The sequence below is a fragment of the Podarcis raffonei genome, chromosome 1 (genome assembly GCF_027172205.1).
Source record: "Podarcis raffonei isolate rPodRaf1 chromosome 1, rPodRaf1.pri, whole genome shotgun sequence".
NCBI classification, from domain to species: Eukaryota; Metazoa; Chordata; class Lepidosauria; order Squamata; family Lacertidae; genus Podarcis; species Podarcis raffonei.
This window is the reverse complement of record NC_070602.1, coordinates 107,273,591-107,297,057: the sequence shown is the minus strand read 5'-3', so window position 1 is coordinate 107,297,057 and position 23,467 is coordinate 107,273,591. Positions and strand designations below refer to the sequence as shown.

Genomic DNA, 23,467 nt, shown 5'->3' with positions numbered 1-23,467 from the left:
TTCTCACATGGACTGACACTTGTGCCACAGGACTTCTCCCCTACAGTCCGCACAGAGTTCTGCGGAGGGTCAGGAGAACCTTCAGGACAGCACACAATGGGAGGGTGGGGGTCGTTCCATCTGGCAAGCTGAAACAGAACAGTCACCACAGCACCACGTTGAATTCCACCATAAGTCACAAAATGGTGTGTATTTTACTTTTACTCTCCTCACCTATAAAATGGGTGCAGCATGCTCTTTAAAAAAACAACAGTGGAGCAGGTGTAGCTAGGCCAGTCTTTCCCAACCATGCTCCTCCCAGATGTTTTGAACTTGAAGCTTCCAAGGCCTTGCTGGCTGGGGCTGATGGGAATTGTAGTCCAAAACATACGGAAGGCACCATGTTGGGGATTGCCGAGCTAGATTCTGCATGATCCAAAGGCTTGCAAGAAGTGTAAGGAAGGTGTTGAGAAACCCTTCTTGTTACACTAGATTTGGAAAGGGAGGCTGTCTGTGTGAGGAGAGGAGGGGGGAGCCCTGTTGCTCAAGTGTCAGTCCCTGTGAAGGGCTTCTGTTGACAGGGAAGTCCCACCCCCAGGGGTCTTGCAAATATTGCCCCATTTCATACATTCAGCAGCCACAAGCAACATTGAAGTACTGGGCTGGAAGGTCAGCAACATCTGCATAAAAATGCAACTGCACAGAAGTCCAGTCTGTATAATTCTTACCACCTTAAAAATTTTAAAAAGTGATCTTGTGACAATCTTGTGAACTGAGCCTCTGCTCTGCATTCTACAGGGGTTGTACTGTACTGGGCTATTGCAGCAGCACTCCAGCGGAACATGTGGACTGGGGAAGGGTTTATCAACTCACAAACGGATTGAGGTTGTCAGCTCCAGGTTTTGGACTGCTCTTTGGCCATATACACCCTCCAGGAGCTCCTACTGCCTCCATAACGTGACCCCAACCCTTCACTGCAGCAGGTACAGGAGGGTTTTGTCAGAGGACCCCTCGCTGGAATGTATGGACATTTGACACCAGTCCTGATTGATCATCTTGTTTATGCTGCTCAGGGAGAGGAAGAACACTGCAAAAGCAACATGCCATTTTGGGGTGACAAAACGCCAGGAGTCAAACAGAGATTCTTTGTTTCAGTTAATTCGCTGGAGTTCAATAACTATGGCTAAAGCTGGCGTATGTTACGAGTGCATCTGATATCTCCAGGAGATTGCTAGGGTTCTGAAGTTTGCGTGAATTACAGTGTTTAGAAAAATGAATGCATTTGTGGCATCTGATCTCAGAAGAACAGACAGGCATGTTTTCCAAGCGGCCTTCGAAACGTGCATTCCGTACCCTTCTAGTAAATTTTGTCTCCCCAAAATTTACACACAGTAAGTTAGAGAGGTTACCGAAAGACACCATTTAGTAGTGGGGGAAGGAATCAAGGCAGAGGTTCAGGGGCAGGGTCTTACCTTTGGGGAATCAGCTTCAAGAGAGATTAGGTAGGGGAGCTTATAGTAGAAATGTGATAATGGAACAATTAAGTAGAAAATCATGTTAATTCAAAAGGAATGGCAATTGGGGAAATAGTGGTTAAACACAGTTGCATGTATACTCAGTTAAACGTATCAAATAGAGATGTCACCATAAAAATGGCCATCTGCTTTTACAGTTTCACAATTAATTTAAGATATAAGCTAGCCAATACTTGAATGCAACTGACACAGGGGCTTAACAGTGTCCTGCTCTCCCCTCTGCTCAGTGCACAATATATGTCTACACACACACACACACCTCAGGAATCCCCAGCCAGACTTCCCTTTCGACCTGGGCTCAAACTACTAGGAAACAGCCACAGCTCAGTGGCTTCCAGTCATTGCAGACAATACTGAATTTGATGGACCAACAATCTGGCTTGATATAAAGTAGCATCCTCTGTCCCAGATTGTGATGAAAAGGGAGAGCAAGGCTCTGTCCAGCCCTAAGCAAACCTCTGGTTCTGCAGGTAACTGCACCTGCACGGGAATTAATTACGCCTTCAATAATCATTCAGTTCTTCTAAACAGTACTACTCTGAGCAGCCAGACTTTTAGCAAGCCTCCATTTGGAAAGGGGTGTATGTGTGGCAGGAATGCAATTGTGATTTATTTATTTTTTTACGGTAGCTAATGTGAGCTGAATATGTTGATTCATATTCTTACCCACAGAGTTGGAATAGAACAGCTACAGATGATCCTCAGTTTGTTATGGTTGGTATACATGATGTAAGCTATCTGAATCTCTCTTGTTTACAATAGCCTAGTTCGCCCTGAAAAGAGCGTGAAGACAAGCATGATCCAATAGGGACCTGTGTTGTCTGAGAAACTCACTTGTAGGCTAAGAACCACACCTACAGTCCCAATGCTGCAAATACAGTATAGTACAAAGCTAGGATTACAAATCATGTACAAGGCGCCTCCAACACAAGCTGCTGTACAATAATTAAGTTAAAAAGAGACAAGCTCTCTTATGGCTCCAGAAAGACCAGAGCATTAGGAAAGGAACAGAACAGAGAATGCACTTGACAAGGATGTCAAAACGTCTTCTCTCTTTTTTTTACCAGGAGTGGGAAGATTTATTTACAGCCCACCGCTAGTAAAGTTTAGTTTAGTTAGTTAGCTATTAAATTTCTGTCCTGCCCTTTCCCCCAAAGCTGCTTCCATATGGAGGAGGCATCTTTAAGTGATGGACATGAATATCTACCCAGGGACTGATCTGACCCCTTTGGCCATTCCTGCTAGTCCATATTCCCATGGTGATTCCTGCTGGCCTAAGGAGAAAAGAAAGACCATTTTGGATGACACTTTGGCTCTGAAAGCATCTTCAAAGACCTGGGGATTCTAGAGGCTCTGCCAGTGCAGCAGCTGAGAGCATGAACTTGTGTAACGTGTGAATCCATGCACTCTCCCTTCTGCTGTGATATTATGCTATTGGCTTCCACCTACAATCCCTGCAGCAGAATGGACTGAATGTGTTCCTAAGGTTTTCATTATCTGCCTTCAAAAATAAGTAGCTCAGCATTTTTATTTATTTTCTGCATCATCATCATAAATATTCTGCAGGCAACTAATTATCACTGAACTATTATGGTATAAATATAGGATAATTTTTTTAAATAATAATAATAATAAACCTTTTAGAAGGAAAGCTGGACTCCTTATCCTTGGTATTGTCTGACGATATCAACAGTGTCTTCCACACAGCTGTTTTTGACATTTCATCAGAAATATTTATTACAGATGGGTCATCTCTAGAATAGAATGAGCACACAGAGAGAGGCAACCGGAATTTATTTTCTGCAGTACTGTGCAAACAAGGAACTAAAATAAACTCACTGATCCACTTTAAAGTAGCCATAATGCAATATTTAGCCGATAATTTAGGCAATTCAGTCAATGGAGCATCGGGCTTCAAGGGAAAGGTCCATAGCTCCATGAAAAAGCATGTGGTTTGCACAGGAAGAGGTACCAGGATAAATCCCTGGTATCATACAGCTTGATTGGAAGAGACCCCTGTTTGAAACTCTATAGTTACTTACAGACCAATAAATGGTTCAACCTTGATACATTGATTTAATAGTGGCTCCAGAATGCCTGTACCCCGCTTTCTCAGTTCTCTATGCACTAATACAAAACAAACTAAGAGCTCCAGCCCAATAGAGTTTCCCTATTCATTTCAGGGGAGTAGGTAGGGCATCTATATATGTAAAGCTTATATAGATTGTAAAGCTGAGGGCAGAGGTTGCCCTGGTTTTTTTGCTGTTCTGTAAAATTCTCAGGGGGCGGGCTTTCAATTGAATAAAGGCAAAAATGCTTTAAACAAATAATGTGCAACAAAATTGGTTTTGAGATAGGTGGGTGCTATTGCCAACGGCCAAAAAGGATCTTTTAAAGATACAGTGCAAACTAAGAGCCAAAACGGATGTGATGTAGACGATCTGTGATTGGTCTCTCAATGTATTTATTTTTTAATTTTAAAGCGACTGAAGACATCTTCCAAATTAGAAAAGGAGCAACAATGCTGGCAGTCCCACCCCCCAATTAATATACCATTACCACCAGAAAATGCTTTTAATCCTGCTGGCACAAAAAGGGAAGTATCCGCAGTGCTATTTTTCAAGAAAGAGAATTTTGATCAGGGACAATTTTGTATCTTAGTGGTTTACCTGTAATGCGCATCTAGTGGTAACTGAACTGTGCCTTCCTCTTCCATCGCTAACATGCTTTGCTCTTCCTAGAGTGGGGAAAAACACAATAATTTAGACAGGAACAAACACGACTCTGCTGTAATAGTTTCCACACATAGATTCAGTGACAAGAAAGGAAAACAAGGTAATATCTTCTCTCTCTCTTCCGCCTCCCAAATTGTTTTACTCAAATTTTCCATAGGATGGCATCTTTCCTGTTAACTATTTTGTGAGTAAAAATCAGGGCACTCTGTTTAAAGGGCAGTACCAAAGAGGAAGCTAATTTTCATGGTGGAAAATTGTATTCTCTAGGAAGGAAGGAAGTTAGCTATTTCCTCACGGTGAGTTCACCTGTGCACCTGAGTTACAAAGGCCTAAATGGCTTGGGATCCAAGTAATAATTTTAATAATAATAATTTTATTATTTGTACCCCGCCCAGCTGACCCTATGGACAACTGGGTAGCAAAGACCCACACAGATGTGATAGTTGCGCATATACTACAACTGTGTATACAACCCCCCCGCAAGCTGAAAAGGGTTTCTTTACTCCTTCTCTAGAAGCTCTTAGTACAGAAGCTACATCTTCACTCCATGTTCCAAGTGCCCATTGGCAGGCAAGGGCAGTACGATGAAACTGGCCTCAGAATATTTAGAATTAAAATATGGACCAGTGGCAGAAGAGACTAGCCTGCCCCACAGGTTGTTGTGAGGATGAAATGGGGAGGAAGAGAACTATGTATGTCACCTCACACACCCCTTGAAGAAAATATGGGATACAAATGCAATCAATCAACAGACTGTGAATAAATATAATTTCTTGTCTTGACGCTGACTGCTCATCACAGATGGGATTTTCCTCTCTTATGTTGAAAAGCAAGTTGCAAAATTAAAATCTTGATCTAATCCAACCAGCACCTTTAAAATATCCTGTCAGCTTCATTTCTATTTGTACAAAGAGCCCATTTCTATTTTTAAAGCCAGCATAAATGGTGACTTTCCAATTACATTCCAGAGGCGCCGCTTCATATATTTATTTATTTTTATTCCCAGTTAATTTTGTCATTTCCAGGCTTCACAGCTTCCCAGGATTTTGACAGCTGAACAGGTTTAATAATAGCCTCAAATATTTAGCAATGCCATGTTATGTAAAATAATAATAATAATAACCCATCGAAAAAGACAGCGACTGAAAATAAAAGTAGATTTTATTTATTTATATATATTTTTAAAAGGTGTGCATTCCTAGTTTTGTTTTTCTGTCACCATTCAGGTCTAAAAAGAAAAAAAGCAAGGGATGCATAAGAAGAAATATCAGACTGAAAAGCAAAGGACTCCTGCGACGATTGCGAAAAACACACCTGTCTCCCTTGAGTCGCTTGTGCATTATGAGAGACAGAACACATCACTTGGGAGAAAGCCCTTTCTGGCTGTGCCGCGGGGGAAAGGATGCACAACCAAATCAATTTCCAGAAGGAAAAGGTGGATGGAGAGTAGAAAGAGGGCAAGTCATTACACGCTGCAAAGCCCTTATTCCCTTATTCTTGATGTCCAGGCCTGCCCTCCACTACACACAGGTTATTGGGGTCACTAATGACATAACGCTCCTAGAAAGTGATTAGCTATGGGTGGTGGGTTCAGTAGTGTAGTGGAGCAGGAATGCAAGCTGGGGTGAGTTTGCTGGCTGCCTCTCCAGTACCTTTCTCCTCTCTGAGTAGCGATGATTATCATCTGGTATCTGCTAGTGTTGTAAGCCTGGGCAAGGAGGTTGGAAGACGGGTGTGACCCGGCATATGACCCCATTTATTTGGCAGGGTAGGCCTGGTAGGCAGAATCCAATGTCTTCTGCTTGCACACTGGGATATCACCTTCCTTCTTTTCCCTTACTCCTACAACTCCACATGAGCAGATTTTGAGGGCATGCAGGGGGAGGAGAGGAAGGCAAAGTCCTACTGAGCAATCAGAAGTCCGCTCGGCTCACACAAGGATAGAGCAGGATACAACTCAGTGGTTTCAAAGATGTCTGCATGAGCATCTGAGCATTGATTAAAACTTTGCTTCTGTGGGCAAAGTTCCCACAGACACTTAGATTTGCTATATGAAAGCATTCTCATATTACACAGAGAATAATAATAATAATAATAATAATAATAATAATAATAATATATTATTTATACCCCGCCCATTTGGCTGGGATTCCAACAAAATATTAAAATACAGTAATCATCAAACATTAAAAGCTTCCCTAAACAGGGCTGCCTTCAGATGTCTTCTAAAAGTCTGGTAGTTGTTGTTCTCTTTGATAAGCATGGGCTGTAAATTTCATGCTGTATTCATTTGATCAAGTGTGAAAAGAAAGAAAGAAAGAAAGAAAGAAAGAAAGAAAGAAAGAAAAATTACCTCTTTTTCAGCATCCTCCAACTTCTTTTTCTTGCTTTCTGGCATCAAATCATCCAACCAGCTGAGCTCCCGTTTCGTGAAAAATAAGTCCATGAGTTTTCTAACAAACACCAGGGCCAAGACCTGTTCAAAGATATTTATAATATGGACAGCTGTAAAAGGTATGTTTCTTAAAAGACAAAATCCAAAAGAAACAGGCCTAATCCTAAAATGGCAAAATTCGTGGGTACGAGACTAAAGTAACACCGCTAGGGTTGTCATATGTCTGGAATTTCCCAGACAGATCCGGAATACTGCAGTCGGCAGCAGTGTCCGGGCAGAAATCGGTAAAATGTCTGGGAAAATCCGGAGATATAGCAACCCATGTCAGCATTGTCATTTTTGACGATTTCCCATAAAAATAGCTCAAAAACGTCAATTTCCTTTTTGCCAACTTTGCAACAACAAAAAAAGGCTTAACAACTTTTCTCTCCGGATTTTCACTGTTTGAAAAATTGCAATTCTTAACCCCACTGAGTTCAAAAGCAGTTTGTTTTATTTTCAATTCATGTAAAATTATGTATTGAATTAAATTTGCAGATTTTTATTTTTAATGGTCCTGACTTCTTATATTTTGCCTCATGTTCAGTGACTCATCTGGCTAAAGATGGCCTTGAATGAGAGTTGATAGTTTCAACAAAACCCAAAGGAATGAAACAATGGTTTTTTAGCAGGGGAGCCTAAGTATGGGAATATAACAACCAGCACACCAGACAATATGGTCGTCTTCTCTTTTTTCTGGTCCATTCTGTCTTTTTTCCAGCCCCATGCTCACAGAAGCAAAACAGGAAACAAAAATCATGTCCATGGCTGATAGGTCTTAAAAAAAAATTCTTGATAGTTTCTGGGCAGACTTGAGCCATTTATTTTTATGAGGTGAAAATAAAATGCCTCTGTCTAGTAGGTACAGTGCGAAGATTCCTATCTGAGCAATGGCCAAACTGTTTTTTCCTTTACATAGACAAGACTATTTTAATCTGGTAAAGGCATTGATTCAATTTGGAGGTGAACAGTAATGCTAATGTGCTTTTATCTAGATTTGCCTATTTTGAACTAGCAATTATTTAAGAGAAACTTGGCATTTGTAGTTTTTTAAAAAGCAAAAAATCCTCTTAGTTGAAGATAAGCAGGTCTGGGTCTGATCAGTGCATAGCACCGCGTTCTTATTTATCCTTATTTATCCAAAAATAAAGTGGGATAATTAAGAACCTATTGATAAATAGCTTCCAACCATCTCCACGAACTTTCTCCCCTGAAGGGCACCTTTTGACTCTCTGTAAGCTTAGTTAATATCAGTTATTCAATTTTGCTTTTATGGATTGCCTGGACCTTCCAGACTCCGCAAAATGGATCCATACCATCATAGGAAAGACAATGGCAGCTCTTGAAGCCTTGATAACCCACAGCAGCACAAGACAGCTCAGCTGGATGACGGTGAAGAGATGGACTTTTCGGAGAGGGACATGCCTCAGGTAGATGAAGTCAGGCTGGTGTTTGGCAGGCATCCAGAATAACTTGATTCTGTCAAAAAGCTGAGAAAGGAAAATAAATTTGGGCGGCAGGGAAATGCAAGAGTCATTCCTCTACAGACCCTCTACGGATGAAATATTTAAAAGAGCAAGGATAAACGGCTGTAACAAAGGGAATTCAGAAGGTAAAGACACAAGAAGTGCTGCTATAGCCGTCTTCAGGGCACCACATTAATTCTCTGTGTTGAGTCACCCCATCCTCCTCTCATCACATACACTGAATATTCCCAAGGACACAAGCACAACATGAGCATCTGCAGAGGCAGACTTTGCACATACAACTGTAGCATGAGGGCTACTGTGTGACCTAAGGGTGTTTTGGGGGCCCAGAAGCCTCCACACAAACATCTGTATGCAGGAAGGCCCCATCTCTGCAGGTGGCTGTGCTAGAGACACAAATGTTATGGGCAGGACCACTCAGCCCTACTCCTGGCTCCTGCGTTGTTGTACATGGAAGCAACAACACCTGAATTGAATAACACAACCAACACCGGCAAGAGGATGTGTGCAAGTGAACCAGCTACACAAGTGTTGTGCAACCATGATTCAGTTCCGCATTAGGCTGCTTAAGGATAGCTTGCGGTTTTAAATAGCAAACATGATGTGTTAGTATTTGTATTGTATTTGCATTGTAAATGTATTTCACAAAGAATAAATGGTATTGGGGCAGTTGGAAGTTGCTTGGTTGTTCTGTTAGTTCTGTCTTTGCGAATGTGAGAGGTGTGGGAACTTCATGCAGATGCTCTCTGGAGGATGCTGGGAGGACAGGCAAGCTATGGATTATAAGTTATGCACTGCCACAAATGAGTTTTGAAAGAAAAAAAGACTAAGCCCTCTCTTGGACTCAAGGGAGAGAAACGCATTGCATTCATTAATGTATATGTAAATAATATTTGTTGAACTGTTGCCAAACTGAGAAGTTAAATATTTGTCTTCAACTATTTGCGTAAGGCATATATTTTTATCACAAATAGCTAACATGATGCACATAGGTATAAAACAGCGGCAGGCAGTCATGTAGGCAAGTGTGTACCATGGCAAGTCCAAAGTATTGTGCCACTGAAGTAGACACTATGGTAAGTGCGCATGGCTTCATTGACCAATGCAGTGGCTTGGCCTGTAGTTTAATGAACAGCATGTGGTCTTCAGTATCGAAAAGGCAGCCCAGCAAGCAGGACGGTAAGCCTAGCTCTGTGCCAGATGCAGATGATGGCTGCTGAGGGGCACGCCGCAAATTCCTGCTGCCAGTGACACTGAAAGTTGCAGGGCTCCATTTCGTATTGGTTGCACCTTTCCAATATCTCTGTGAAACTCAGCAATGCGTATAATGCAAGCAAGGGGCAAATGAAAGCCGTAACAAGAGCCACACAAAAAATATTTCACTAACCTGAATTCCTTTTAGAGAAGAGGCACCCATGTAAAGAAATACACCATAAAGCACTGGCATAGGGATAAACTGGAAAGAGGAGAAAGAAGGTCAAAATCAAAAACTGGGTCTCACTTCACTGGCAGATAAGACAGGCAGAAAAGGCTTTTGACGAAGGCAATTGACTACCAGGGTCTCATACGGGAAGGAGTGTTTGATGGTGAATTTTCACTGCTTCATCTGCACCCAGCAGGGACTACACACATCCTGGTTTGGGAGGGGGGTGTCTTCAGACTTTGTGAACTTCAGTCCCTGTTCTTTTCCTAAATTCTTCTGTCCAAACCAACCCAGCACCAATTGCATGTTCCACATCAGTATAGTAGCAGGCATGCAACCTACTACTAAAAGCACGGATCTGCGGATTTGGACATTAATCCAACACTAGCATTACCTGTGGAATATGAAAAGCTCTTCCTGACATTCCCCTTAAAAGCTGGCCTGTCCTTACCTTCAAATCAATGTAGAAGCCAGCTCACCCTGGCTTCTACATTAACAACATCAAAACAAAGTATTTGTTTGTCTTCATTAGATTTCCCTCAACCAGCCCCTACCTTCCTGCCATATGGTGTTCAGGGCTTGTAACAGCAATAAAAGACAAAGTAAAATGCATAATAACAATCAAAAGCATAAGAATGCCTGCTTATTACTTGACCATTAAAAAGCTGGCAGATCCCATCTGCAGGTAGACTGTTTCTGTTGTTGTTCATGTGGAGCACTAACACATCAGTCTACGAAAATGCCTTCCACTGAGTCAGACTATTAGCCTATCCAGTCCAGTATGCCCCACTCCAAAGAACAACAGCTCCCCAAATTCTCATGCAGAGCTCTTTCCCATCACCTGCAGTCTGAGATCCAATTTTTCGGTTTGTTTGTTTATTTTCGTAAACTGGGGAAGCCAAGCATTGAACCTGGGCTCCTTGGTGTGTGATCTGTGGTGTGGCCTGGATAGCTCAGTTTGTTTGAGGCTTTCTTGTATTAGACAATAAGAACCTTACCCACCACTGAATCAAGACACATACACCCATGCATTAAAAAAACAAGGACATCTGTGCTAGAATTTAAATCCTTAGTAGTGCTATTTACTTTTCCCTTGGTTCCCCCCAAAGCATGAGCCTACCTTTAGAATTCGGGTCAGAAAAACGGATGAGCCCATCAGGATGAATATCATGAGTCCCGTGACCCGCTGCTCACGGATGCCAAGGAATTTGGGCTGCTCTCCTGGGGCAGAGCACTCCGACTCCAGCTTCAAGCTGTTCACGTGAGAGATGGAGAGAACGGTGGCGGCAACAAACCATGGCAGGCCCATGAGGGAGCACACGCCCAGCATGAGAGCCACCATCAGGAGGTCCAGGTGATAGCCGCAGCCCTTCTGTTGAAGGCAATAAACCAAAGAAGAAGAAGAAGAGGAGGAGGAGGAGGAGGAGTTTGGATTTGATATCCTGCTTTATCACTACCCAAAGGAGTCTCAAAGCGGCTAACATTCTCCTTTCCCTTCCTCCCCCACAACAAACACTCTGTGAGGTGAGTGGGGCTGAGAGACTTCAGAGAAGTGTGACTAGCCCAAGGTCACCCAGCAGCTGCATGTGGAGGAGCGGAGACACGAACCCTGTTCACCAGATTACGAGTCTACCGCTCTTAACCACTACACCACACTGGCAATAAGCCACATTGCTAGGGCAGAAGCCAGCACCCTGCATGACCCTTCTGAACAGCCGGCAGCCCCAATTAGCAGCTAGTCTAACAATGCATGCACGAAGTACGTAAACTGTTAGGCAATGGCTGTGATGCTGCAGGTTACCTTTGTTCTTCAGCCTTGCTTGTGGTTGGATTTGAGCCTTTATTGTATTAGGCAGACACTTCTGCTTCAATTCAATGCTTTGCATTTGTGAGACTGCTCTGGTGAACATCGAGAGCTCCCTTACCTGAGAGGCTGTCCCATTCATTTCAACGGAGCTGTTTATATTCCTGCCAAACGCACCCAAACAAGTTCCATGCATCGAAAGGAGCTTGCTGGATTATTGGCCTATGAACTCATTCTTAAGTCGCTTTCACCCTGGCCCTACGATGGCTTACAACATTTTGAAATGCAGCAGAAGAAATTCAAAACAGAGTGCAAGTTCCGGTTAGGGACAACACACTCAGATCTGTCCTCTATGGATGCATTGTGTAGAGCTGGGAAATAGCATGTTAAAAGCCTTTTTGCCATAGCTTGGTCATCGGCACCATAGCAGCAGAGGGACAATTATTTTTATCAGTAGTAATAGTAGTAGTAGTATAATACCACCCGGAATCCAAAGCTCCCAGGGCAATTCAAAACAGATTACACAGCACAGGACAAAAGCATTCGAGATGTGTAAACTTCAAGGAGCTGGTGCCTCACAGAATGTGCAATCTGTACTTCTTTTAAACATCTGGCCTTATGCCTGCTGACTTTTCCAAAAGTCAAAAGGGGTGAAATTGCTGTTAAGTGCAAGTACGCTGCTTCCAACAGTGTCTGGGTTTAAGCTTTCCTCACATTCGCATAGAAGCCCGAGGAAAGTGACATATGGGAGAGGAAGGAGGCATGGCAACAGGTGATGATGCTACATCAGACCCGAGCAAGGAAAAAAAAAATATGAATATGCAGCACAGCAAGAGGGCAGCCAGGAAGACCATCTGACTCCCACATGCCACTGCTGAAATGAAAAGGGGGGGCACATTCTAAAGCTTGGCAGGAACTCCCTGCATCTGTCAAGTTAACCGCACAAAACACTGCGGATTGACACAAGGAGCCTGACTGACAAAGAGGGCAGGGGAGGGAGGGAGGGAAGCAACCCACGGAGGGGGGGGGGAACCATTCACAGCAACCAAGAAGTTGCAGTGTGAAAAGGAGGCTGAAAATGCATTTGTAATGACTGTGTTGCCGTTTCCCAAAGAGTCAAAGAAGCTGAAAAATCTGGGCACACACACGGACAAGCTGGTTCCTGAAACTTCTTCCAACCTTTTTTTATTTTTGGTCCGAAAAGTGATGAACCTTGTTTCATCCCCCCCCCCCCAATCTGTTGGAAGGGTTCCACTGCAAATGTATCTTTTTGGAACCCAGCAATTCTAAGTGCTCAATTGCTGCAGTTTTCCACAACGGGAGTAAAAAGGATGGAACGGACAGTTGTGTGTGTGGAAAGTTGGAAGACGCTAGAAAACTTTAAGCTTCGGCAAGACAGAAGGCGGGTAGGAAAACATCGAGGAAAGACTAGCACATTTATTGTGGCGTGAGCCTACAACACCAGGTGCCTTTATCGTAATTATATTGTGTTTATGAATTAGCCGCTTGTCTTGTGGCTAGTTTCCAGGCAACCAGTTAGGAAAGTTTTTATAAAGCAGGAAAAGATGGGGATCTCGCTTCTATGGTTATTTATTTATTTAGTGCAGACCATCAGAACCAATCTCAGGGCAGGGCACAAAAGAAATTAAAACTCAGTCCGTCACATATAAGAAAACCACTTAACAAGAAGAAAGTAGATACAATTAAGCTGTAAAGGACAACCCTTAAAGCCTAGGGTCAAAGCTATGACTTTCAGCCAGTAAGCTAATGAAAACTAATACCCTACAACAAATTACAAATGAAGAAGGCTGGAGACCAGCATTCTTTTCTTAGGAGAGCTGTTTAAAAGAGAGAATTGCTTGTGTTTCGAGTGCTAATTACACTGTTAGCGTTCATGAACAGGTCTTGCGGGTTTTAGCATTGCAAAAAATTACAAAACCTGTATGACAATGGTGGAACAGTATATCTGCGCCCCATGGGAAACAAAGCCTTCTTTAAACTTCCTTTGCATCTTTTCAAAAACCCTCATTTGCATCCAGCCTATCACAGAAATGTGCAAGCTCGTATCTTCTGTGGATATTCTGTGGCTGGAGAAACTCAGCCACATGGGCAGGGTATAAATAATAAATTATTATTATTATTACATGCCCCAGAATGATATGGCAATACTGTCAGGTTTTTTTATATATCTGCAGTTTCTTATGCCCTAAATTTTCAGTTGCCTGCATCATACGCCTGGGACTTCTGCAAGTTTCCTCCTATACATTCAAGTTAACGAAGGTTCGGCATTTCCTGACATACATCAAACTGCTTGCACAGAAACACACACATTTCACATTGGACAGGGAAAAGTGTGAAAATATCTGTATTCTAAATGCCTTTCTAAAACAAAAACAAAAAAACTGCATTTTTGAAGTGGGGGGGGGGGACTTGCATTGAAGAAAATGCTGGAATGCTAACCAGAAAGATGAAAACAGCTTTTGCACTTTACCTTTAGTTTATGTTCTTTTCTGTTTATAATAACAGCTGTAATCTGCTGGTCCATAAATATCAGAATAGTACAAAGCAGAGCCGGGATTAGCGCAGCCAGCACCGTCCACCAAGGATTGGTCCCCAAAGGCGAAATGAACCAGCCACGATCATCTCTGGTGGGCTAAAAGAAGAAGAGCAAATTTCAGGATGGGAGGTGGGGCGGGGTTATTTCATCACTGTGGAGGCCTGCAGAATAATATCACCTACTGTAAACATTCAAAATCCAAGGCAAGATGCTGCTTTAGGAAGGACACATAAAATATCAAATATGATAAATGGAAGTGGCAACCCTAAAATTCCTTACAAGACAGAGGATCACACTTGTTAATGTTGCAAGAGCCCTGGAGGCCTAATGAGGAAACAACTGGGAATTGAGGAGCGGTAAAACACACTTATTAAACTAACCCAGGGTTTCCCAAACTTGCGTCTCCAGCGGATTTTGGACTACAGTTCCCATCATCCCTAACCATTGGTCCTGCTAAATAGGGTTGCCATATGTCCTCTTTTTCCAGGCCATGTCCTCTTTTTCATGGGTATAGTCTTCATAGCAAACCATAGTTAAAAGCAGAAGTCGGCAAATGTGTCCTCTTTTTTGCTCTTCAATATATGGCAACCTTAGATGGGAGGTCTCCAGCTGCTTTTGGACTACAAGTTTGGGTGAAACTTGAACTAACCTATTCTTATTAAAGGTAAAGGACCCCTGACCATTAGGTCCAGTCATGACCGACTCTGGGGTTGCGGCGCTCATCTCGCTTTATTGGCCGAGGGAGCCGGCGTACAGCTTCTGGGTCATGTGGCCAGCATGACTAAGCCGCTTCTGGCGAACCAGAGCAGCGCATGGAAACACTGTTTACCTTCCCGCCTGAGCGGTACCTATTTATCTACTTGCACTTTGACGTGCTTTCGAACTGCTAGGTTGGCAGGACCTAGCAAGGGGAGCTCACCCCGTCGCGGGGATTCAAACCGCCGACCTTCTGATAAGCAAGTCCTAGGCTCTGTGGTTTAACCCACAGCGCCACCCGTGACCCACAAGCTATTCTTATTAGACCAGTCTAAGTCACTTTACAGCAACGTCTTGTTCTGTTTTTTGTTTTTTTAAAAATCCTTTTGAATTTAACTTTTCTGATTTATTAGTTTTCTCAGACAATATGTACCTCCACTTTTGTGTCATTATTTTGATCCGTTCAGAAAGAAACAACAGCTGGTTTGAAAACATATTTGTTGTGGCAAATTTCACTTTTCACACCAAGCCAGGTACGACCGGTGTCAGGAATTACCTTGAAAGCATTGGGAACTTGGAGCTTTGGTGATGGGATCCCAAGGGCATAGTCGACTAAAACCATGGACAGGATGGTGAGAAAGACGGCAAAGTCACTCACTACAGACCGCACCTGGAAACATTGAGCCAATGGTCAGTGACAGCAGAGAGACATTTTTAATACAGACACACACATATACACTGGTGGTAGAAGATTTGCATGCACATCCCTTTATGAGCACAATAAGATATGGTGCACAGGCCAAATCTGAGCGCCCAGTTTCTTGCAACCAAGTCATTTCATCTGGGCGAACTGCATCACTCTATGGTGTTCCCAGCTGCTATGCTAAAATTAAGCAAAGGCCTGTATTCTTTAGGACAATGCTAGTTGTTCTTTCTGGAGAGAAACCCTGGCTGAGAAATCAGTAACAAAACTTAGCCAGGTGCTGCTGATCAATAACAGCACACCGAATAATTTACCGAGACTGTCTTCTAAGTAAGGAACAGGAAGCTTTCTCCTGTCTCTGTCTGCCATTTTAAAAAAATCAGCGCAGGCCCACAGAACGGCCTGACATTTTGACATTTGGCTCCAGGGGCCAAAAAACGCCTAAAGCCAACCTGTTAATTTGGAGTAGATTTCTCCTCTGACAATCACGGTCTGTCATACACATTTACATTTCTAACTGAACTGAGTCTATTGTGCTTGATGTATTCTGCTGCAAACTGCTCCCTGTTTCAATCTAAACGAGGTGGCAAGAATAAAACCTTCTGCATTTCCTCCCTCCTACATTGCAAGTTTTAAAGTTCTTTTTTTTTGGGGGGGGGAATGTTACGACACAGTATATCAGTGCAATCTCGGTGCTGCTGGCGAGTTCAGTTTTTTATTTCTGTTGAGGTAGACTTGTATCCTGCATTTGCAAAACAATTAAAAAATAATAATATTCAAGTTACCTTGGTCGGGAAGTATCGACTGGTTTTGAACTGCTTAAGTGTGGATGACAGTGTCACTGTAGAAAAGAATAAGATGACTGACCAGAAGAGAACATCTGGGACGTAAGGACCATGGTGTCCACAGGCGTGTCCTACAAATGCCCCTTGCCAGTCCTTACATTCCTAACATGGAAAGCAAAAGCACATTTTTATATCCTTGCAACAGATCCTATTCACAGAGAAACAAAAGACTGATCTGCACATTCCATTAATTACTACTGACCTGAAAGGCTTTCAATTTAGCTGTACAAACCCTGACACCTAAGGCAACTTCATACGTTACCTTTTTAAGGAAGGAATAAGCAAACGTGGTACCGTCCAAATATTGTTGGACTACAACTCCCATCATCCCTGGCCATTGGCCACGCTAGCTGGGCTGATGGGAGCTGCAGTCAACAACATCTGGTGGGCAACACATTGGTCACCCTGCAAGGAATATGCGGAAGATGTTTAAGTTGCGCACCTAAGAATAGCGGAACACAGCGTAATCTACAGAGGTAGCTTTACCACGAAGAAATGTGGCTTCCATCTTTGTATGCCTTTTAAAAAATGGTCCACAGTAGGGAATAGCATTTGCACTATTGCCGTCAGCTGCAAAAATGTCTAAGCAAAATGGGTTAATTTGTGTATGTTTGAAAACATATGTATCATGCTAGAGAACACTCCTCAGATATCCAGGAATGGTTAAACCGCTCTATTTAGCAAATATCTGACAGAATACCAAAGTTCGCTGTTACATAGTGTCCCAACATTTCACAGGAAGCACTGTGCCGTTCCATTCTTCGTGTCTGGAAGTGCTGAAAAATGGATAAAGCTAGCATTTACATTAAAATTTAAAGCACCTCTGATTCACAGAAGCTAAGCCAAAGGCAATCAAAAACAGTAATAACAGTACCTGTCTATATTAGTAAATTCTTTGACATGAAATACACAGTTACTTATAGAGGCTGGAACATGCATGGTATGTGCACTCAAGACTTTCACACCATAATCTCAAACCATCACAATCATTGGCCTGTTTCAGATGCTCAAGATGCATGGAGTCTTTCTTGGCTACTAAACTATGGTTCAGCATATGTAGATATCAGAAACCTCAAAGCTTCAGCAAGTGTTCACTAAAGACAACCTCAAATACAGATATCAATAGTTCTGTGATGTTTTCCATATCACACAGGGCCCCCAATCACAACTGTTATGGCTGCCATACATCTGGACATTTCCCATAAATATATTTTTGGGGCGTTTTTGTACACAAAACACACACCTCACTTTCATTGTCTCCTGCCCCAACCCCCAATGCTTACAATAACACAGCCTTTTTGACTGGTTCTGTTCTTTCTCTCATTATGTTATTGAATTACATTTCAATATAGTGGTTCCCCCCCCCCCCCCCCGTTCAGCTGCAACTAATTGAGCATTTTAGAGGAAATTAGTTAAAAATGAAGGTTTATATGAATAACGTGCCTACTTCATGCAGGAATAGTTGGGTGTAATTCACAGATAAAATCCTGAAACCACTTTATCTAAATTAGTGCTGAGTAAATAAGAGTTTGGAGATCATTGCCCAAATCTGATGTTATGTAAAACACCAGCTCAGAGGATTCAAACTATTCCTTCTATAATGTGAAGAAACAGTTCCCTTTTGCCACAAGGTGGCAATAGACTCCACAAAATTGTTTGCATTCAGGCTGAAACAACATTGATTGCAGAGGGAGCTGCTTATGATCAAATTTGGCACCCAGAAAAAGCAAAATTTGGGGGCATGGGTCCAAAGAACTATGAATTGTGCTTTGCGCCCCCCCCCACAGAACTTGCTGGAACTGAATTCTGGCGCCTCTCAGGTGGGCACTACTGCCATCATGAGAGAACAAGGGAGGCGTTCAGGCTGAGTTCCAGCACCTCTTTTTCTAGAAAAATAGCAGTGATTGCATTCCACATGGCCTCGGAAGTCTGTTCCAAAGGGAACGTGGACCTCGGGGTGAAAGAATTTTCCATTCCCTGCCTGGGTGTCTCTGCACTGAGGTTCTCCTTCTCTTCCTCTGGCTGTACTGATGGGTTGGGCAAGGAGGTGAAGACATTTCTCCTCTTTAGCAGGCTCCATGAGCACCTCTAATTTGGGTCCCTTTCCACAAATGCAAGTGGAATGCATGGGATTCCCTGCCACAGAACATTCATGTAAGGATTTTCATTCCATGCTCTGAGGGCACACGAATAAATGAATACGTACTAGATTGGGCCAGTGTGAGTGAATAAATGTGAACCTTAACACCAAGCGGTTGACTAGTCAATGACAAACAAACCATCTGGAGGGCTTTGTTTTTGTATGTTTCAACCTCAAATTTTTTTCTGTCAGTCTTGGGCTTTAAAGGTTAGAGCACGCCAAATCTGTTATGATTACAAAAGCTTTTCAGGAGCTTCTCTTGTAAGCCTGTTGTTTTCCCAATGAGAGGGGAAAAACAAGCCCATATTTAAAACTGCAACTGCAAGTTTTAATAAATATAATAGGTATACTGACCAACGAAAGCTTGGGGGCAATTTTTTATCCATTGGTCTGAGGCTGAGGGACACAATTTGACACGAGGTCTGCAGGGAAGGCCCTTTTCGTTGTGCCCCTGCTAAATAAAGCCTGGGTTACTGGAAATTCTTGGTGGTAGCACCAGTTGTGGAATAATCTTCCCTCTGAGGTGGGCAGCTGCCAACAATGGCTAGCTTTCAGGACCTTTTCCACCAGGCCGGCCTTTTGTTGAGGGAAGATATATACACAAAGCTAGAACTTGAATCTTAGATGTTTTGATGTTTTTTTATGACAGCTTCATACAATTTTACATGTGACTTGCCCTGCGATCCTTTTTTGAGGAGGTGAGATATGATTTTTTTTACATATAAAACAAGAACAGTATTTATTATTATTTTTTAACATTTCTTTGGGAAGCTGTTTTGGCTCCAGCATTGCTCCAAATAATGAGCGAAGAAGAAAGTAGTAAAGACAAAATTTTCTTTTTATAACCAACAGTCAGTTTCATTTAACAGACTGCAAATTCCCACAATATATATATATAAAAGAAATTCATATTGAAATTTGCTAGCGTAGCAATGCATTTAAATGCCATTGATACCTCATTTGATGGTTAGCTAACAGTGCAATCCTATACAGGTTTACTCAGAAGCAAGACTCATTGCATTAGTGTGACTTAATCCCAGGTAAGAACTGGGGCCTAAAAGTATTAGGGGAAAGGCCATAGTTCAGTGGTAGTGTAACCCTAACCCCACCATGCTGAGAAAGGGCTGGGTGAGATTTCCATCCAAAAACACAGAGAACTGCACTTGGCATAGGCCATAATGAATTAGATCGACAAATGCAAAAGGGAACGTTTTAAACAAAAATGATAAAATATCTCTAATTGGTGTTGATTTTTAAAGCTTTATTTTAGCAGGAAAAAATACATATTTCCCAGGTTCTATTGCATATATATATATATATATATATATATATATATATATATATATAATCAACAGCATCTTGATTCTAGCCTAAATAATTTAGAAAAAGCTAGCAGGGCTTTATAAACTCTGAAAAAATAACCATCCACTTCCATAAAAGGAACAGCATTGTCCTAATGCAAACAATATGTATTTTGAGCTATTTTACAACATGGGTGACAGCTTGGGTTTTAAAGTTGTTTCCATGTTGCAGCTTTCTGTTCTGGACTGGAATGTTTTGCTGCTGCTATATTAGTTCAATGTATGTTATTTTTGTATATATTTTACATTATCATTATATCATTATCATTATCATTAATAGAAGAAAACAAAGCAAAACACGTTATCTTCAATGGAAGATACGTTCTATTTTCTTCTAACAGTATGGTGATTATGTTTCCTTTGTATATCATGTTACATGTATATCATGTTACAAGATTCCCATTTTTTAAGCATCCCTAACACAAAATAGACTATTTATATCCTAGCTAGATTTGCTACTGAATTTTGCATAATGTGAAATTCTAAGGTGTTGGGTGTTTGTTTTTTGGGTGTGTTTTTTTTTCCCGCTAAGGTGACATTTCTGGGGAACCTCAAGGGAAATCAACAGAAAATTTCTCAGCAGAACCCTCCCTTTCTTCGCTGTCATTCATCTGAAGTTACATTAATGCAGGTTAAGTCACGCCAATATGTGCGGTAGGTGTGGAGAATCTGGGAGCTAAAGACTAAACTCTCCAAACAGTCAAAGAAACTGATAAGAGTGGAACCTTCGTGGACACCGAATTTTGCCTAGAATGAAGTTTCAAGGCAAGTGTGGAGAGCACAAGGAATTTCAATGAGGCAAGCAAGAATTCCCTCGTGACATCTCAGATTATCTATAGTATCGCAAGGATTATTCATTTATTATTTTGCATTTAAACTTCAGATATGTGAAAAGGCAGCCAGGTAATAACATAGCAAAGTTGGGAATCCAACCCCGATACTGGGGGCGGGGAATGGAAAAATATGTGACCCACTTGCAAATGAGAACAATAATAATTGCATATTAACACTGGGACTTTTTCACGCTCACAAGAGCCACCCATTTCTGCGAAGAAGACAGAGTGTGAGACGGCACTTCATGGATCTCAGCTACAGCCGCTTTTGCGGTCTCTGAGGTACTTTTGGAAGTGCGGCAAGTTGCCGCAGCTCAGATCCATCTGCTACTGACTTGCAAGTTACAGTCCTCATGGGAACTTCCATGGGCAAAAGAAAGTGTTCCAAACATATGAACGCAAGTGTCTCTGGATATGCAATTCCTAAGCAGAAAATAAACCCCATTATGAGCAACCCAATCCCAAAGCTCCGCAGTGGTGTAGAAGTGGCACTTGTCATTGTCTCCTTGACAAGTGCAACGCCGCCACCGCCAGCAAGCACTGTTGGGAACTCATGGGGCAGGAACCAGCCAAACAGAGCTGGATGTATCCTGTGGCCATGGAAGAAGAAGAAGAGTTTGGATTTGATATCCCGCTTTATCACTACCCGAAGGGGTCTCAAAGCGGCTAACATTCTCCTTTCCCTTCCTCCCCCATAACAAACACTCCACAGAGGTGAGTGGGGCTGAGAGACTTCAGAGAAGTGTGACTAGCCCAAGGTCAACCAGCAGCTGCATGTGGAGGAGCGGAGATGCGAACGCAGTTCACCAGATTACGAGTCTACTGCTCTTAACCACTGCACCACACTGGCTCCTGCCTCTGCAACCAGTCCATGCTTTCATCTGTATCTGTGTTGGAGTTATAGAACAGTGTTTTCCAAACTTATATAGATCAGTGTTTCCCAAAGTTGGGTCTCCAGCTGTTTTGGACTACAACTCCCATCATCCCTAAGCTAGTGAGACCAGCGGGCAGGGATGAGGAGGATTGTCATCCAAAAATTGCTTGAGACCCAAGATTGGGAAACCCTGTGACAGGTAGTTGTCACCACAAAGGGATCCCGAGCATTGAGCAGGATGAGTGATGCCAGTGAGGGATTCTTTAAATATAATAGCCTCTATCCCTTCAGCCACAGATTCATTATTTGCAGTGGGGAAACAGTGAATTGGAGGGAAAGCTGACATGTTCTAAGACAGGGGTCAGCAAACTTTTTCAGCAGGGGGCCGGTCCACTGTCCCTCAGACCTTGTGGGGGGCCAGACTATATGGGGGGGGTGAATGAATTCCCCACAAATAACCCAGAGATGCATTTTAAATAAAAGGACACATTCTACTCATGTAAAAACACACTGATTCCCAGACTAAATCTGGCCACGGGCTGGATTTAGAAGGTGAGTGGGCCAGATCCGGCCCCCAGGCCTTAGTTTGCCTACCCATGCCCTAAGAGCTCTTTGCAAAACCTGAAGATCGTTTTTAAGAAACACAAGGTTAAGGGGTGCTACATTAGTACAGGCTATAAAGCGGCCTTTCTCACTGAACATTCCTCATGATTCTTCCATGCTAGCAAGCGTGGGCTACCTCAGAGCATGGAAGGTGCAGAATCTCTTTTCCAAGTGGCCTGAGACCCTGGAACCAAAGGAGAGCTGATAAAGGCCGTAGACCAAAGATGAGCAGAAGGTAGTCCCTAACCCACCGTGGACTACAGGCCAATATCCCGTGAATGTCCCAGCGCCTGCTGGTTGATGAGATTCTTGCTTTGAATGCTAGCTTAGGTAAACTTAGATGTTATCCAGCAAAACGAATAATGGAATCTGTTGTATGCCAAGTTAACTATGAAATGACAGGCTGGGATCAAACCTAAAATTCTATTGCATGCCACCAAGCATCTGTTAAGTATAATTTTAAATGGCAAATTATATAGTAGTAAATAATAAGCATATAATTAGTAAACTCGATAAAATAATAAACCCAGGGTCTGCAACGTGTAAAAAGTGGACTACATGTCAAACAGGAGTTTAAACAATCAAAAACTGCACTGGGCATCAAACTACAGCTAGTGACCCACTAGGTTTTCAGATGGAAGTCTTCGCCAGGTCTTTCTGTATGTGCTCCATTACTGAGCTGCCAGTCAGATGAGACAGTACTGAGTTCAGGAGAAGGCAGCTTCCTATGTCTACTCAGGATCATTTAACAGAAAATGCCTTAACTGTTATGCAGTCCTGGGCATGTTCCCTTGCTATCATAGAACTGCAGAGTTGGAAGGGAGCCTGAGGATCATCTGGTCCAAACCCCTGCAATGCAGGAATATGCGTCTTTCCCATACAGGGATTGAACCTGCAACCTTGGCGTTATCAGCACCACACTTTAACCAACTGAGCTATCCATATCCATATAAAACTTAATTGCAGGCCATGGAGATTCTCCGGGAGCTAGGGAATAAGTAGACCACGCTTCCTGTTACCCAGGTCACAATCTACACATCTGACAATAAAGGAACGTACAGAAAGGATGTTTGCAAACCTTCCATTTTAACTCTTTTGCTATAGATGAACATCTGGAGTGTTATTTGGGGAGAAATATAGAGCTTACGTGTCCCTTTTTTCACATCGCAGCTTCAGATTTACCATCTGGTAGAATTTAGGTCAAATCTGCTGCTATTTGATGAATGCGGGCTTAATCTTAGTAATGCTCCCTGTCGCTACACAAAGTTTCTCAGAATAGTGCACACTGGCATTGGTGCTTTTTAAAAAAACAAAAAACTGAACAATGACAATAGGGAATAGTCACCACTGAAAAGTTTAATTAAATGGAAAGGTTTATGACTTTTAGCTTCTAAGATATTCCTTAAATATTCCATATTTGTAATTGCAATTCATGGACAGAGAAGTTGCTACACATTT

At 42.4% G+C, this 23,467-nt stretch overlaps 1 protein-coding gene across 7 annotated transcripts in view; it reads right to left on the bottom strand.

The window, feature by feature from the left end:
- The window catches only part of SLC4A10 (solute carrier family 4 member 10), a 170,801-nt gene that overhangs the window by 6,352 nt on the left and 140,982 nt on the right, over positions 1-23,467 (bottom strand). For 6 of the 7 annotated variants that reach the window (XM_053408138.1, XM_053408183.1, XM_053408147.1 and 3 more), the window contains 9 exons: positions 16,139-16,300; positions 15,207-15,320; positions 13,889-14,050; positions 10,714-10,965; positions 9,558-9,626; positions 8,000-8,173; positions 6,603-6,725; positions 4,184-4,251; positions 3,152-3,268 (listed from right to left, as the gene is read on the bottom strand). In XM_053408138.1, the coding sequence (XP_053264113.1) occupies positions 3,152-3,268; positions 4,184-4,251; positions 6,603-6,725; positions 8,000-8,173; positions 9,558-9,626; positions 10,714-10,965; positions 13,889-14,050; positions 15,207-15,320; positions 16,139-16,300 (1,241 nt within the window). Of the gene's footprint in view, positions 1-1,451; positions 1,491-3,151; positions 3,269-4,183; positions 4,252-6,602; positions 6,726-7,999; positions 8,174-9,557; positions 9,627-10,713; positions 10,966-13,888; positions 14,051-15,206; positions 15,321-16,138; positions 16,301-23,467 lie in introns of all 7 variants that reach the window. The other variant, XM_053408156.1, reaches the window with a different exon arrangement.